The following is a 16347-nucleotide window of genomic DNA, read 5'->3' on the forward strand; positions in this document are numbered from 1 at the left end:
CCTGAAAGCACTTACTCGGAACAAGTGCCAGCGGAGTTCACTTCCAAGTATCTCTGCCCAGGGCTATAGCCCAAATGCATTGAAAAGGATGAGATGTCTATTTCTAAACATCTCATCCTTTTCAATGCATTTGGGCTCTATGTTGATATATTAAACGAAGAAAATAATAAAAATTGTATAAAAAAAGAACAGAAAAGAAAAGGATGAGATGTGAGAGAAATGCACTCGGCATTGGAAAGGGACTTGGCTGAATGCGAGGTGGCTCCCGGTTGAAGAGATCTGCTTGGGGAGTGAAGAGGAGGAGGAGGAGGGGGGGGGGAAAGAAAAACTCTAGGCGGAGCTTGACCGTCCTGAGATGGAGTTCAGCTAATGAAAATTTCCCATCCCTGCAGCCTCTCACGTTTGTTCTTTTTCCGCTCGCTCCTCTTCTCCGTAACCCATTAAGGCAGCGGTTTTCCTCCGATGCGTCCGCCTCTTGCAAGGCCGGAGGAGGCGAGACCGATCGCGGGAGGCTTCGGCTTCTCCGGGGCTCTCGGGCTCGGCCTCTGCCTGCTCGCTCCCCCGGTCCTTAAAGCCGGGATGTCCGAGCCAGAGGGAGGCAGCGAGTTCGGCTACATCGTGGAGTTGTTGGAGAAAGGCAAGGTAAGGCGGCGGGGCGCCAGGCAAGGAGGCGCGCCGCTTCTGCAGCGCGGGCGGCCAGGCGTGGTCCGTTTCCCCTGCTGGGGCGGCCAGGCTTGGTCAGTTTCCCCGATGCCTTTCCCGGGACGGGCGCGGGGAGCTGCCCTGGTTGTCAATTACACGCAAGACAGGTAATTCCCAGTGGGTCGCCGTGTTAGTCTGTTTGCAGTAGTCAAAAAGGGCCAGAGTCCAGTAGCACCTTAAAGACTAACAAAAATATTTTCTGGTAGGGTAGGAGCTTCCGTGAGCCACAGCTCACTTCTTCAGATACAGCTAGAATGTGACTCCATCGGTCTTTAAGTAGAGGAACAGTATGTAAATGTGAATAGCAGGCTTGATGGGATGAGGTGTGATATGCAGAAGAGTCTGTGATGTCCAGGGGAGATGGGTGTGGAGAAATCAGCATTGGTAATGGGCCATGAATGCAAGGTCTTGCATGAATGCAAGACAGAGGAAGACGGGGCTGCGCTTGTCAAGGCAGGTCGCGCTCCGAGCGGTGGAAAGAGAGCGAACAGCGTGGATACAAAGAGCTGTAGTTGTCCCCCCCCCCCAACTACACACACCCACTTTCCCCCTGCTTGGGAGAGACTCGTTTGCATTTCCGAGCGAACCCTGCAAGGGATGGGCGGCTGTAGCAGCCGCTTTGTCAGTCAAGCGGGGGCTCATCCCCTCCACCCCAATCAATAAGCCGTTAGCCAGTCCGGGGCAGGCGGCAGTCTTTGGATGGGCTCTCACGCGTGCCACATAAAGCACTTTCACGATCGCTTGCAAGTGGATTTTGCCCTTTCGCGCAGTCAAATCTAGCTGCAAAGTGCATTGAAAGTGCATTGTTCGGCATGTGACAAAGTACCTTCTCTTGTCCCCCTGATGAGCCCATAGATCAGTGGTTCCCAACCTGGGATCTGGGGACCGCTGGGGTGTGCGTGTGCAGAATTATGGCAAGGGCTCCACGAAACCAGATGTGCACAAAGCTGTGTCATTTTGATCGTTTTCTCATTTTGCAGTTTCTCCATCAGCAGATTCTAACAGGACAGTTACTATCGTATGGGGGCCTGCAAAAGGTTAAGAAGGGGTTCTCGAACTTGAAAAGGTTGGGAACCACTGCCATGGATAGAAAGCTCCTGCTAAATTCAGAGATAACTCAAGAGGGGCCTCTCTCGCCCCAAGCTGCAAGGTGCAGGTGGCAATGCTGATCTTCGGGGTGGGGAGTTGAACGGATGAACTTGAAGCACTTTCAGTTGTCTCCAAAGGTTGTGTCAGTGCCAACTAGGGATCGCAAGATCATCATTTTACAAAGATACTATGAAACTGCGTCTAAGGGGGAAGATGGGTTGGACCCTCCTCTGGTTCCCACAAGCTCAACAAGGCTGGGGACCCTACTGTGTATGCATCTGGAAAACCTTAATTTATCTCTGGTGTGGGGGAGACTCCAGGTAAGAAAAGCAAATCTGTGTGAGGTGTGCACTTAGATTAAACATTTTAAGGATGGAAAACTGCCTGTGAACAGGGAAAAGCTACCTCATGCTGAACTCTGCTATGCTGCCAACATCCTCCTGACTGCTGGTCTAACCCTGCCTGGATTATGGAAATACCAAAGCCGGTGGTGGCATTTTCACAAACCAGTGTTAAAAATGTGTTCTAACCAGGGCTGATTGGAGGGGGCAGCATTTAGCTGGGTCTGATACACAAAGGGGGGCTCAAATTTAGCCACTTGTTAATTTTTTGGCATCTAATAAGTTTCTCAACTTGTCATTTTTTGAAAACAATTGTTATGGCTCCCACTCAAAAGATGGGAGTGGCCCTGGTCTCTCTGGACCTCTGAGAGGGTGTGGTTCTTACCTGTCTCCCAGTATTTGTATTTTTTTCATATCTGATCGGGTAGTCAGTGACGTATCAAAAAATAATTTTCAAGTCAAATGAGCAAGTTCCTGGCCGGAAGATGGATTTACATTGGCATTTAATCTTGTTGAGGTTCCCCCCCCCATTTGCTGGATAATGAGCTTGTTCCTTCTGAATTGCCTTATTGGTTTGGAATGTATATCATAGGGCAGCTACATAATGTTGTACAGTGAGGGGTCTGACTGACTGAACTCGGCGAGGATATGTATCATGTTGCATTATTCAGGATGCAAGTAAAAGTGTGGCAGGGAAGTTCTAAGAACTGGCAATTAGTAAAGTAGTATGGTTGCTCACAAAAAGGGCCTTATATTAAAAGGGGCATATTTGGCCTTGTGCTGGAAGGGGCATCTATATGTCTCCTCTATGGTGTGTGTAGCTTTAAAACCATAATGCTTAAGTGTGAAGCCTTGATCTGTAGATTATGGAATGGGATTTTGCCCCCTTATTATAGCAATTGAAATGAAAATGCTCTTGGTGTTCTGTGTGTAGTGTTGTGAAGTCGCAGCCAACTTATGGCAACCCAGTAGGATTGTCAAGGCAGAGGTGGTTTGCCATTGCCTTCTTCTGCATAATGACCCTGGGTATTCCTTGGTGGTCTCCCATCCAAGTGCTAACCAGGGCCGACCCTGCTTAGTTTCTGAGATCTGACGAGATCAGGTTAGCCTGGGCCATCCAGGTCAGGATGCTCTTGGTGTTAGACCAGTGGTTCCCAACCTGGGATCTGGGGACCGCTGGGGTGTGCGTGTGCAGAATTATGGCAAGGGCTCCACGAAACCAGATGTGCACAAAGCTGTGTCATTTTGATCGTTTTCTCATTATGCATTTTCTCCATCAGCAGATTCTAACAGGACAGTTACTATTGTATGGGGGCCTGCAAAAGGTTAAGAAGGGGTTCTCGAACTTAAAAAGGTTGGGAACCACTGTGTTAGACAATGCTAATATGAATAACCTTTCCAAGAGTTACATGCCTGAAGGACCCAACCCTGATATTTTCTAGCTCATAGACTATAATGGGGGATGCAATTAATTGCATGTACCATGGTTCAAACAAAACCTCTCCATGTCTCATAGAAGATCCTTCTGGGAGGGAGGAAGGAAGGTAAAGGAGGGCTCAGGAACCATTCAGATTCTCATGACCTTTCCCACATGGGTTATATGCCTCAGGTTCAATGTAGTTAGGAAGTGTCTCCCACATTTCCATCCTCACAGCATTGTGGTGCATTCATGTACCTCCCAGGTTTGCTCTGATCTTTCCCACAAAATTTGTGAAAGATTGCAACAAAGCCTGGATGGCTGCCATGTGGCAGGAAATGTTGGACTTTCCTAGTCCCACCCACATGGCAGCCACTGTCATTGGACTTTCCCAGTCCCACTAACCCTGCACCAGTCACAACCATTGCTCCCTCCAGGGAGCTTTTTTTTTTAATCAGCAATTGAACATCATTATAACGATATGTGGATCAGGTTCTTTGAACTTCCAGGTTTCATTTTTTAAAAAGGAAGTCTCTAGCCCCTTTAGTTGCAGCAATATACTTTCCCCCTTACATCACTGCAATGAAAAAGACTAGAGACTTACTTTTAAAAAAGCTGGAAATTCAGACCCCAAAAGCTGTAATAGACCCCAAAATATTCGGAGTCCTGAAAAAAAGCCGGGGAAAAACCCATACTGGTGGGAGGTTTCAGCTTTTTACTGGTAAATCTAAAAAGTTTTGGGTCTAATATACCTGAATCCAAAAAATACCAAAGTGATTTCCAGTGCACACCACTACTGGAAAGCCTGCCACAGCTCTGTTGCTACTGTGTTGTATCATCATAAATGACTTCCTATCAAAAGAGCGATTATATGTAGATATTGTGTCCAGGCAAAGATCCTTCAGTTCAGTTTTTCCCCAAGCCACCCTGCTCCTCTGTTGTTGGGAAATTTTAGTTTGGAGATTGTTCTCAAGTACTTTCAAATCTGCTAACTCCATAAGACTTTCTTTGTCTTCTGTAGTTGCTCTGCTCATTTTTTCCAGCTGCAAGACATCTTTCACAACACTTAAAGACATATAGCTAATATGTGTATGGCACCCCAGAAAGCAGTCAGTGGTGAATCTTCACATCACATGTTTTTAATAGTTCCTAAAATCCAGGGAGGCATTTCCCCTTCCAAACCAAGGATTCAGCCTTCCTAAAGTCAGGGATGTCCCTGCTTACTCAGCCTGTGACCTTTTTTAGGCTCACTGAGGATAGCATTACTTGGACGAACATTTTCCACTCGCCTGCTTTGCAGACTTGCTTACCAGGTCTTTGCTTGGCTACCCATCTGGAGAGGATAAAGTGAGGTTACGCTAATTAGAATGAATGGGAACAGTGCTTGAGTCACTCAGGGTGACTTTATTCTACAAGAACACTTCAACTGACTTCTGTGGCGAATATATACTTTCTGCCCTTTACACTAAACTCTGGAAGAAGTTTCATATTTCAGCACTTACATGGACATCTTGATTTTTTGTTGCTAAACGTTATCTCTGAAGGTATTAAGATATAAAAAGGCTGCAAAGGATCAGTGAGACTTCTTTTGAGTTCCCCCAACCTCTGGTTCCAGAATTGTAAAATGCAGATTTCAGAATGCAGAATTGTAAAATGCAGATTTCAGGAATCTGAAGGGTCCTGTCTTCCCATCCCAGGTGAAACAAGATGTCTTAGCTGCTCCTCTCTGAGCTCACTTGAGCTTCTCCTTTCCCTGCTATTCTGAAGTAAGCCTGAAGGCTCACAAGTGGCATATAAATTCTTAAAGTAAATAAAAGGGTTGACAGTGACTCAGGAATAGATGTAACAGGCACGAGACCAATCTAGTTTAAGCATGTTTGGGGTGGATAAAGAGAATGTTGCTTAGTCAGAAGCAAAGAGCTGGTATAGGCCTTAATTGGATGAAATGTGATTAGGTTAGAAGATGAGAAACTGGAACTATTTACTCTGGTTTCGGTAATTTGATCGTTGTAGCTGAAAGTCTGCTCTAACAGAAGAGAGGGGATGAAAGGACAAAGGTCCTGAGCAATGTATGTTTTGTTTGTTCCTTATTGATTCTGGTTTGTGTTATCTTAAGGCACTTCAAGAAAACTCTGATAGAGCTCGAAAGTCCTTAAAAAAAGCACTTCTGATCATTGCAAGCCATGTTTGTGGGGTTCTTTAGCTTGCAACAGTCCCCCTTTTCTGCATGGTAAGCTAAGCCAAGCATGATTTGTATAGTCTGACTGACTTCCCTGATTATAAGAATGCCCTGGAGGAAAAGGCAGGCCAGGGATAAATTGCCTTCAGGACTAACCCTTAGGAAAGGAATGGTACTGGCCTTGCAAAATGAGATGGATGATCTAAACAGATCGTCTCAACGAGAGGTATTGCATAAGGCTAGTGTTATCATGAATCAGTGTCCTTTTTGGACAGCCTATTACAGAGAGGCATCATTTTCTACCCCCAAAACCTTTCTTTGGATGGTCTAACATAATTTCCAATACAGTGCATGTGCCACTTTGACTTTGTGCCTTTGTGCCAAGATGTCTTACATGGTCACTGACCATGTAAGCAGGATTAGTGCAAGCAGCACAATTTGAAACAGTGCCCTTTGAACTGATAGGCTACTTGGTATCTTTCTTTGTAATATTTATCACAATCCACTCTCCTTGCTTATCTTTTCTTTATCATGAACTCAGCTATGGGAAAAGGTGCTGTGTGGATAAACCCTAAAATATTATAGGACAAACCTCAGATTGAAAGCACAAGGTATGGAGGCCATACAGGAGATACATATGTGGGACTGATGCTTAGCAAATGTTTCTCTGAAGGCTCCTCTGCAAGTAAATATTTTACATTTATCTATCAAAACAACAACAACACAGACATGCCCCTCTCAATCTGTTAAGTAATCATTCCCCCCAGCAAATGTATCTTACAGAGATATGCATTGGAGATATGGGCCTGGCCAGTCCTCCCTGTTTCACCTATAGGCAAATATGTTTGATACTGTATAATCAGTGAGATGACCCTGAGAGAAGACCAGCCAACAAAGACGACTAAAACCTTTTAGGTTTACTCTGTTCTGAAAATGAATTTTCCTGTCTGAGTGGTAAAGAACTTTTATAAGGAAAAGGATGCTGGGTGAAACAAAAGCCTTTCATGAACTGAACTTGGTGTAGATTTTGGAAACTTTTTGCACCAGTTAACTTGTAATTCTTATTTTCATATCAGCACATTGGCCTCAGCCTGAAGAGGAGCTATGTTTTGCAGGGTTAGTACTTATCTCTCCGGCTGGGAGTTCCTTATGGCTATTACGTGGATTAATATATGCATAAGTAATAGCCCTGGGTTATGTGACACTCCTAAACTACTTGCACTTTCTATAGTGGGTAGTGACTATAGTAGGAAAAAGCTGTCATCTTTCAGGAAGTGATCCAGAGTTTTCAGATTTATGTTAAAGGAGAAACTGATGATGATGCATCTTCTTAAAACTGTAAAAACTCTCCCCCCTGCTATGATATCACTTATTTAGTAACTCATGGCTGTTTGTCTTTCCCTATTCCTCTTAAAATGGGTAGTCTGTAGCTTGTAACTAGAGAAGAAAACTTGGCATTGTTATTTTTCTGTCACTTCTCTTTCTTCCCACCATTATTCAGCTGGGGCGCATGTGTGTGCGCTAAGCATACACACATTCACCCATTTCTCCTTCCCCTCTCCAATGTTCCCTTCCCTACTGGGGTTTCCCAAAAGCCACCTCCCCTCCCATAAGCATAATTCTTGTGCCCTTCATATACATTCTATTGTCGCCTCCAGCCATGCATAGGTGTGCCCAGTGATAGAACTAGTCTTTGTCAGTGTGAGATGAGAAATGTTGCACGTCTCAAATTTAGAAAGGAAGAGACTGAAGCATTTTTCTTCACATTTATGAGTGAAGTCTTTTGTACGTCCTCATTAATGACCCGTTTAGAGTGTCACAATAGCCCAACTTAAGACAACAGGAGGCTGATTGTGACTGAAAAGGAATAACGCTGGAGTGAGGTGGTTTCAAACTGGTTTAATAATAATTTCAAGGTAGCCTTTAGGGGCTGTTGAGTATAACTTTTCAAACATTTGTGCAGAGGTTTCTTCTTTGTTATAGCCTTTTTGAGTCAGTCTTCTTCCCTCTCTGGGTTCTCCCTTCAACTGCTCTGTGTGCTTACCTGTCCGTGGCTTGAGGCACAGAGAGGTCTTTTGGATCAAGAAGCCATGACATTACACCCCTCCCAAAGACTTCGCATTGTGTTAGAGAAGCCATAAGCACGTTAACATGTCTAGATCAGCAGCTGCTTTCAAGTTCTGGCTTTTTGATGTTAGGCTAAGTCTTCAATATGATTTGAGGTTGGGGGTAAAACCACTTCCTCAGCTTATTCATAAAGTCTGCTTATAGTGGCTGGTGGGGAAAGAACTTTCTTGTCTGGAATGTTCTTTAAGAGGAACATTCTTTGGAAACAGAAGTTTTAAATATATACAATATGAAATGCACTGCCTTGTGAAGGAGATGATTCCGGTGCACTGCTGGATATTTTATTTGCAAAACAGCACAAGAAAAATATTTGCTTAATTGTATTTGTGTCTGAAAATTAACAAGGATTTAGCATTTCTCCTTAATATTATTTTTTATAGACTGGATATTATCCACCTTCCCCCACTCCACACCCTTGGGTCATATCTGCAGATCTGCTGAAGAAAATCTGCTTCCAGCTTTGCTTGAGCTGGTTCCTTTCAACAAGGTCAATCAGCAATGGGATTCCTTAAAAAAAGTGTTGGACAAAACTTAAGATATTATGAAAGTTTTAGAACCTTTTAAGAACAAACAAAACCCAATCAGTATCCTCAACAAACGAAAAAAGCTTTTAAAATCAAGAGTTATTAAAGCTTCCTGCATTTTAGTTAAGACTTCTGCTATTGCAACCACTTCCTTAACATTATGCAATCAATTTTTGTTGTGTTTTTTTACTTATTGGAGTCCAGAACATTCTACAGAGCTGAAAAACACAATTCATACTCTGGAAGTCATACATACTTGTAGAAAACATAAATATGCTTAGTATTGCATTTTATTTAAAAGTAAGCTCCACTAACTTTAAAGGGGCCTTCTACTGAATGCATTTAAGACTGTAGTCCTAATTTGTAAGGAGTTGGTGGGTGCATGGGGGAAGACAAAATAGATATTTAATTTATAAAAATGACCTCATCAATTATGCTGACCCACATGGATCTAAAAAAGAAATTAAAAATCCATATCTAGCTATATTTGTTATAAAAACAAAATCTTTCCCGCATTTGTTCTGTAAATTCCTGTCATCTTGAACTCTACCAGTGGCATTCTACATTCCCTTGCCCATCTCTTTTGGGTAGCCAATGATACAAATGCTCTTGGCTATGGAAATGAAAACAACAGAGGTGTGCCTAACTCAGAATATACAGATGATTTTCTCTGGTCTGTGCATGCACTCCTGCATTTTCCAAAACAATGGCTAGGAGTTTTGGCACTTTGGGGAACAGAGGACCCCTCAGGGTGCACCCCCCCACCACTTCCAATTATAGTCCTCAGGCACTTTTAGGGAAAAATTAGCCTTTGTAGAACATATAAACTTTATCAGAAAAAATAATCATGCACCCTGCAAGTAACTTGTGGTGTTTTTAGCCTTGTGTTTGTTTCCCATAACATTTCCCCTACATAGAGATAACCTGCATGCCTTGCTTTACTGATTAAGGTGTCCGTTTTGGCTGCAGATAACTGCTAGGAGTAGGATATGGTCTGACTCCAAACAGTAGTGCTTCCAGAGTCGTCGTGTCCAACACAGTGTTGGGATAAGCAATTTTTCTCTGCTAAGTGAAAAATGATTAATTCAGGGGCAGACAAAGAGTTTTATTTGGAAATATTTTGTGCCCTGCATGAGTCTTCATACTTGATTGAGATTTCTGGAGCCTATAACTACTTCATGTGTCTTTCCTGGAAGCCATACACACCCTGTGATTTCCTGCATTGGGGAGTGCAGAGTCAGGGCACTTAGGCCCACTCTGCAATGTATGAAAATGCTCTTAATGTAATCATGGAGGAAATTGGAATACATCTCTGGAGGCTCTGCGATGAATCAGAGGTATTTTGATCCATCTCGGTATAAGTGAGGTGGGGGTGGGGCAAATAGTGAGTTTTGATATCCTAGACAGAAATTGAACATTAATGTGATTAACAGCCCAGTTCTAAAGCCTGCCATCCTGCTTTGCCACTGCTGTTGGCATAGCTAGTTATTCTCCTAACAGGGAAATGACAGAATAAAAATATTCAAACTCCAAGGAACTGAGAGCACAGCAGCAACTGGAGTCCGTAGCAAACTGCCAACAGCTACCAATCACGAAGTAGCGTAGTGATGATGCCTGTTACCAAAGCATGGCAAGAACCAACCAATACAGGCCAACGCAAAACAGAACAAGGGAAGAGACAAAGGCAAGGCATAATCCTAAACTGTATGGAAGACTGTTGCTGGCATGCCCGGTAGGAGCTTTTTGAGAGCCAGTGTGGTATAGCGGTTAGGAGTGGTGGACTCTTATCTGGAGAACCAGGTTTGATTTCCCCATTCCTCCACATGAAGCCTGCTGGGTGACCTTGGCTAGTCACAGTTCTCGCAGAACTCTCTCAGCCCCACCTACCTCACAAGGGGAAAGGGAAGGAGACTGTAAACCGGTTTGATTCTGCCTTAAGTGGTAGAGAAAGTCGACATATAAAAACCAATTCTTCTTCTGAGCCCTATAAGTGCCACACTTCTGGAATCTCTGTGGATGTGGGGTTGAATCCCCTCCACAAACAGCTACCCTTTTGACAGGCAGGCAGACAGGGAAGGAAGAAAAGGCAATCTGAGCATATAATCTACCCACTTTCACCACTCTCTTCCAGACAAGAGTTCAGGTTCCACTCAAGGAATAATGCCCATAGGAGGACAGAAGGCTTTTTGGGAGGCCAGTAACAGTCCTATTGGCAGCAAAATATAAGGAGGCAACAAGATGATAACCCACACCTCGTGCACAGCATTCTTTCAACCACACACAACCAACTGTGCACACCGAATAAAGAGACATCATGGTGATTAGATGCTTTGTCTCTGTCATTTGTGGGAGACACTGTTCTTAACTGTTGCAGGATGTAAGATTGATAAGCCAGTCCTCAGTAGCTACACATCACCAGGGTGTGTGTGGAAAGACAGGAGATAATTTGCTGCAGTCCAGCTTTGAGGAAGGGGATCCCCTCCCCATGCTTACCTGTATGGGGTGCATTGTCCTTGAAGTTGGAGGAGGTTCCTGTTGGGTGTGTGTATGAGGGTGCAGTCCTACTTAGGGTTCTCAGAACAGAAAGTAAGTGTTAGCAGTATGGTATTCTAATATTAATAATCAGCTAAACTGTTTGTGCAAAGCGCACTTTCTTTAGAGTACCCACTACCCAAGTCCCCACATGGACATGAGGACAGAGGAGAGTTGTGTCATACAAAGCACTCTTTCACTGGGGATATGAGTGTCCTGACTAGGGTTTTTATACAGCTCAAGTGAGCCCTGCCCTAAAATCCTAATGTAGCTTTAAATAGGATGGTAAGGAACAGATGATTGTGCTGTCATGATGCAACCCAAGGATTGAGATGTGGAGAAGGATCTTGCACCTTCTTGGGTAGGGCAGTTTTGCCTATGTTTTGTGATTCTGGGGCAAGATAGAGAAAACTCATCCTGAGCCAAGAGAACAATTTGTAACTGTTTTAGTATATGCTTATTCTGACTTCTGAGGCAGTGGTGGAATGTCAGTGTTTGTGTGTGTTTTAAGACAGGTAGCTTTGAAACAAAAGTGTTACAACTTAAAGGACGATTAAAGAGAATGTTTGAAATGCAATGCAGTTGGCCTGGTCTGAAGTATTGTTTAAAAGATAGCAGCATCTGAGTTAAATATATGCTTCCCATGTCTACTAGCTGAAAGACCTTGTGAACAGTTTTATCCATTGCAATATGCCTAGAAAAGCAAGATAACTGAAATCTTGCTCTGAAAGCACCTTAAAGCCAAATCAAAGGTTATCCTCCCAAACAAATCCTCTCTTTGATCTGTCAGAGGGAGGATTGCACAAACAGTCCTTCACAAAAAAGTCTTGACAATAACAAAGGTTGGGAGGAATAGCAAAAACATCAGTAATGGATAATGTACTTCTTTTTGTTGTTGGTCAAATCAACAATTGTTGATCGCACACATTCACTAAGCATTAAACTTAAAATAGACAAACCATGCTCAAAATGGTTAGAAATTGGGGAAGTTTAGATAATTCTTGTTTTCATCCATGATCTACACAAATTCACTGCTGCTGTTTACCAATGAATGTTTATTTGCATAAAATAGAGGATAATCCAAGGGTGGAGTAGCATATGGAAGGTGCAGTTACTACTTACTTTGGAATAGTCCCTGTGGATTTACTAGGTGCATTCTGGGAACTAAAGAGTGCAATTCTCATGTAATATGCAATTTAATTTCACAAATAATGCTGGGTCTACATATTCAGGACAATAAGGTGGTAAATTGATTCTACTACTTGTATGATTATGTTCTCTGCAGGTATTGTGTATGCCAATAAAGGTTTTGATTGATTGATTCTACCACTTCAGACTGCAGATGGAAGATACTGCTTTTAATATAAGGGGAGCTTAGAAAAAGTGTGAGATTTCACCTGTTTTCTCATGTAGTCTGGTCCATTCTACCCCCTCATTCTGCTGAATGCATAGATCATGTCTAATGTTGAAGTTACACTGGTATGTGGCATCAATAACTCAGGCTCTTCTTTTTGTCCTATTTGACTAAGCTGTACATGTGCTCAAGTGTAAAATTATTCATATGGAAATCAAAAGGGCTTCCTGCCATTGTTAAAATTTAGCCGTACAGCTTAAAACTCTAGCAACAATTTTTTAACCAACCTGTTCCAAGCTCCACATCCTGGCTCTCCCCCCTACATTTTTTTTTTAAATCTCACTTTCATGTTTAAAAAGTGGGACCTGTAGGCAATGATGTAATAAAGTTAGTTTTCTTGAATCTTACAAAATCATCCTATACTAGTCTATTCAGCAAGGTTTACTCCCAGGAAAGCATTGTTAATCCTTTGAAGAGCATGAGCTATTTGTCTAGTTGTAGAAGGAAACCAAAAAGTGTTTTGACGGCAGTTGTCTTAATGACCTTTTTCAAAATATGTAGGTCAAGTTTGAAGCTTCTCAAATTTGGCAGTCCTTTGGCATTGTCTCAGACTCTAATTCAATTTATTTTAATTAAGCCTTTAAAAAAATGCCAGCCAAGGACACTGTCTCTGAGTTTCAGAAGTTCTAGACCAGTGATGGCGAACCTTTTAGAGACCGAGTGCCCAAACTGCAACCAAAACCCCACTTATTTATCGCCGAGTGCCAATGCGGCAATGTAACCTGAATACCACCCCCAGAGGGGGCCCAGAGGGAGAGGCTAGGGTTGCCAAGTTCCTCTTCGCCATGAGTGGGAGGTTTTTGGGGTGGCGCCTGAGGAGGGTGGGGTTTGGGGAAGGACTTCAGTGCCATAGAGTCCAATTGCCAAAGTGGCAATTTTTTCCAGGGGAACTGATCTCTATTGGTTGGAGATCACCTGTAATAGCAGATCTCCAGCTAGTACCTGGAGATTGGCAACTAGTTCCTTAGTGTTTTCTCTCTACATATCAAGACAAATGGAAAGGTGTTTGGAGGATAGCTTGTGGGCACTTCAAAGGTGGAATAGGACTGCACGCCCCTCCCCCCGCACAGACCCAGAGGGCGCCGGAGAAGCCGCTGGAGGGAAAGAAGGAAGGAAGGAAGGAAAGAAGGGAAGGGAGGGGGAAAGGGAAGGAAGGGAGGGAGAGAAAGAAAGAAAAAGAGAGAGAAAGGGAGAAAGAAATGGAGCAAGGGAGAGAAAGAAAAGGACAGAGGGAGACAGAAAAAGAAAGAGGCCATTTATACATGGGAGGTTTTGCCTTGGATTTGCCACTCGGTGGGGCGCGGCGGCAGGCTTGTGAGAGGCGAGCAGGGTGGGGCAGAGGGCGCCTCCTTCGCACCCACCGACCAGCCATGCCCCTCCGCCCGCACAGGCCCAGAGGGCGCCGGAGAAGCCGCCAGCCATGCCGAGTGTGAGCGCTCAGCTTCTGTTCCCCGCTCTCCCACTCGCCTGGCTGGCCACGCACGCTCCAGCGGCGGCAATGGCGGCAGCTTCTGTGGGAGAGTCCGGGGGCCACAGCCAATGATGTCGGAGGTTCCCCACCCCTGGGCTACAGCCTCCCCCATCTGGGGTGGGGCAGAGCCGGAAAGGCCAGCGGCTTGGAGGAACCGTGCGTGCCGGCAGAAAGGGCTACGCGTGCCGGAAGTGGCACCCGTGCCATAGGTTCGCCAACACGGTTCTAGACAATATGTTTTCAGAAGCTTAACCCTATATGACCACAGATGGCATTGTTCCCCCTCTCCTGATGGAGATTCTGTTTATGCTAAATGTAGACAAAGAGAATGTCTGCTACCTATTTCAGAATGATTACTCTAAATATATTTTCTTAGAACTACTAACTTTTCATTAATCAGGCTGACTTGAGTAGTATAAACAAAAAAATTGTTATATTAAGTCGTTCCTCTTTTGGGCTTTGGTTTGGGAACATTAACAATCATTTTGAATCTAAGCCTAGTGTGGGTCATTTGGAGTCAGATCCATTACTTTTGTGCAGACACAATACTAATTTTGAGTAAGATTATCTAAAAAGGTCTGCTTTTGCCTTCCACTAATGCTTTTTCCTTCAGTCTAGAAACTGAAATCTAAAAAAAATCTGTCTTATACACCTAAATAACTTTAAAATGGTTCTATTATAAAATGACTATTGTTGTCTGATTTGAGACAGCACTGATTTGGCTTAATTTTAGAAGTAGAAGCTTGTGAAGAAATGCTGCAGTGAAGGGCAGGAGGATGAGGAAAGAAGATTTTTCTTCTTCATGCCTTCCATTTCCAATTTTGAGTTATTTAAAACACTTATCACTTCTTCAGAGACCTCCTCAAAGCAGCTCACAAAATAAAAGATTAAATCATTAAAAACTATCCATTAAAAACCCAAAGCATAAAACATCCAGAGATCTGGCAGATCATCGTAACAGTCCTTACGCTAAAAGCAGATTGTAAAGACAATTAAAAGAGCAATCCCCTAGTTAAAAGCTTAGGTATAAAAGTGTTTTGGCCTAGTGCTTGTTCTTGTAAAGTCTTGCTCTTAAAGATCAGCCCTCAGGTGGAGATGCTGGAGCCACTGTGACAGCTTCCAGAAGAAGGGAGGCTGATTCTGCTCAGCCCCTACCTGGTAAAGTGTGAATTGTTGTATTACAACTAATTGTTCAACTTTGGATGGTGTGGAAATCCCCCCCAAAAGTTTCTCAGAAAAATATGCTGTTGTTCGATTATTCTTTATTTCTGAAGGCTGGTGCTGGAAGCTGGCTGGAAGCAGGATTAACAAGGGAGAGGTTTGCAAATGTTCAGGGCAACTAATTTACATCCAGTGATCTCAGTCATGGGCTGTTTGTTAACCTTGGAAGATTCAGCAATGAGGCTGCAGTGGGTTCCTTGTTCCCAATTCCTTATTTAGCACATTACTGCATGAACAGTTTCAAAAAAGGTACCAAATGTAATACAGGTTGAGTATCCCTTATCCAAAAATCTGATATCCAAAATGATCCAAAATCCAGAACTTTTTGAGTGCCAACAAAGGGTAATAAAATGGCACATATGCAGGCCAGTTGCACCAAACGACAGGTTCCCCATGATGCCCCACATACACAAAATTATTTAAAATATTGTATAAAATTACCTTCAGGCTTTGTGGATAAGGTGTATATAAAACATAAATGAATTTAATGTTTAGACTTGGGTCCCATACCCAAGATATCTCATATATATGCAAATGTTGGGTTATTTCACCCCAGGTCTGTGTTTAGCTAAATAAAGAACTGTTGCTTTTAACCTCTTCCTTGTTGTCTTTATTGGACTCTATAAGACAACCAGGCACTTCACAAGGAATTTCATGAGAGGGTAATAGACTGGGATCTCTGCAGAAAATAATATGAGGCTTCTCATGGCATTCATCCTCCATTCTAGGATGCTGTAAACTGTACTGCATCTTAAAAGTGGGTGGTCACCCACAATAAAATATTTTTAACCTTTAAAGTGCCACAAGACTTCTGGTTCTTTATGTAAACTATTAGGGACTCTGCCCCTGGGCAACTTAAAGAATTCTGGGAAGGATGTAATTAGTTAGAATCAGGAAGGTTATGCTTTTCCTCTGAATTGATCCTGATGCTCAGAACTGTTTTCGTTTCAAAATGTTTGGAACCCAGAAATGGTTACAGCATGCTGGAATGGCAGATGGGAAGGGGATCCAGATTCTAATCTTTCCTTCCAGTTTAGGGCTCCAGCAGGCCAATTCTCACTCCTTCCCCCCAAATTTAATTGCTTTTAATACTTCATGTTTTCTGGAAGACTATTATCATGGTTAGGTTTGGAGGTCGTTTCAACTTTCTAAGTTTTTTTTTTTGCACATACCTGAGAGTGGGGTTGCCTTAGCATGCAAAAGCCCCTACCTGGTCTGCCATTTTGCTGTCCTACTGATAATCGGGGACAGAGTGGTACAGGAAAATTCAATGAACTACTATTCCACCAAAGCAGAATTTGGAGGTTAAATAAGAAGCAAACATAAACTC

General features: G+C 43.2%; 1 protein-coding gene across 1 annotated transcript in view; it reads left to right on the plus strand.

The window, feature by feature from the left end:
- The first annotated feature begins 579 nt into the window (after positions 1 to 579).
- Positions 580 to 16347, plus strand: part of TRIM36 (tripartite motif containing 36) — a 49321-nt gene continuing 33553 nt past the window's right edge. The window contains exon 1 of the mRNA XM_056848774.1: positions 580 to 642. Coding sequence (XP_056704752.1) covers positions 580 to 642 — 63 coding nt within the window. The remainder of the gene's footprint in view (positions 643 to 16347) is intronic.

This window comes from Euleptes europaea, chromosome 4 (genome assembly GCF_029931775.1).
Source record: "Euleptes europaea isolate rEulEur1 chromosome 4, rEulEur1.hap1, whole genome shotgun sequence".
Lineage (NCBI taxonomy): Eukaryota > Metazoa > Chordata > Lepidosauria > Squamata > Sphaerodactylidae > Euleptes > Euleptes europaea.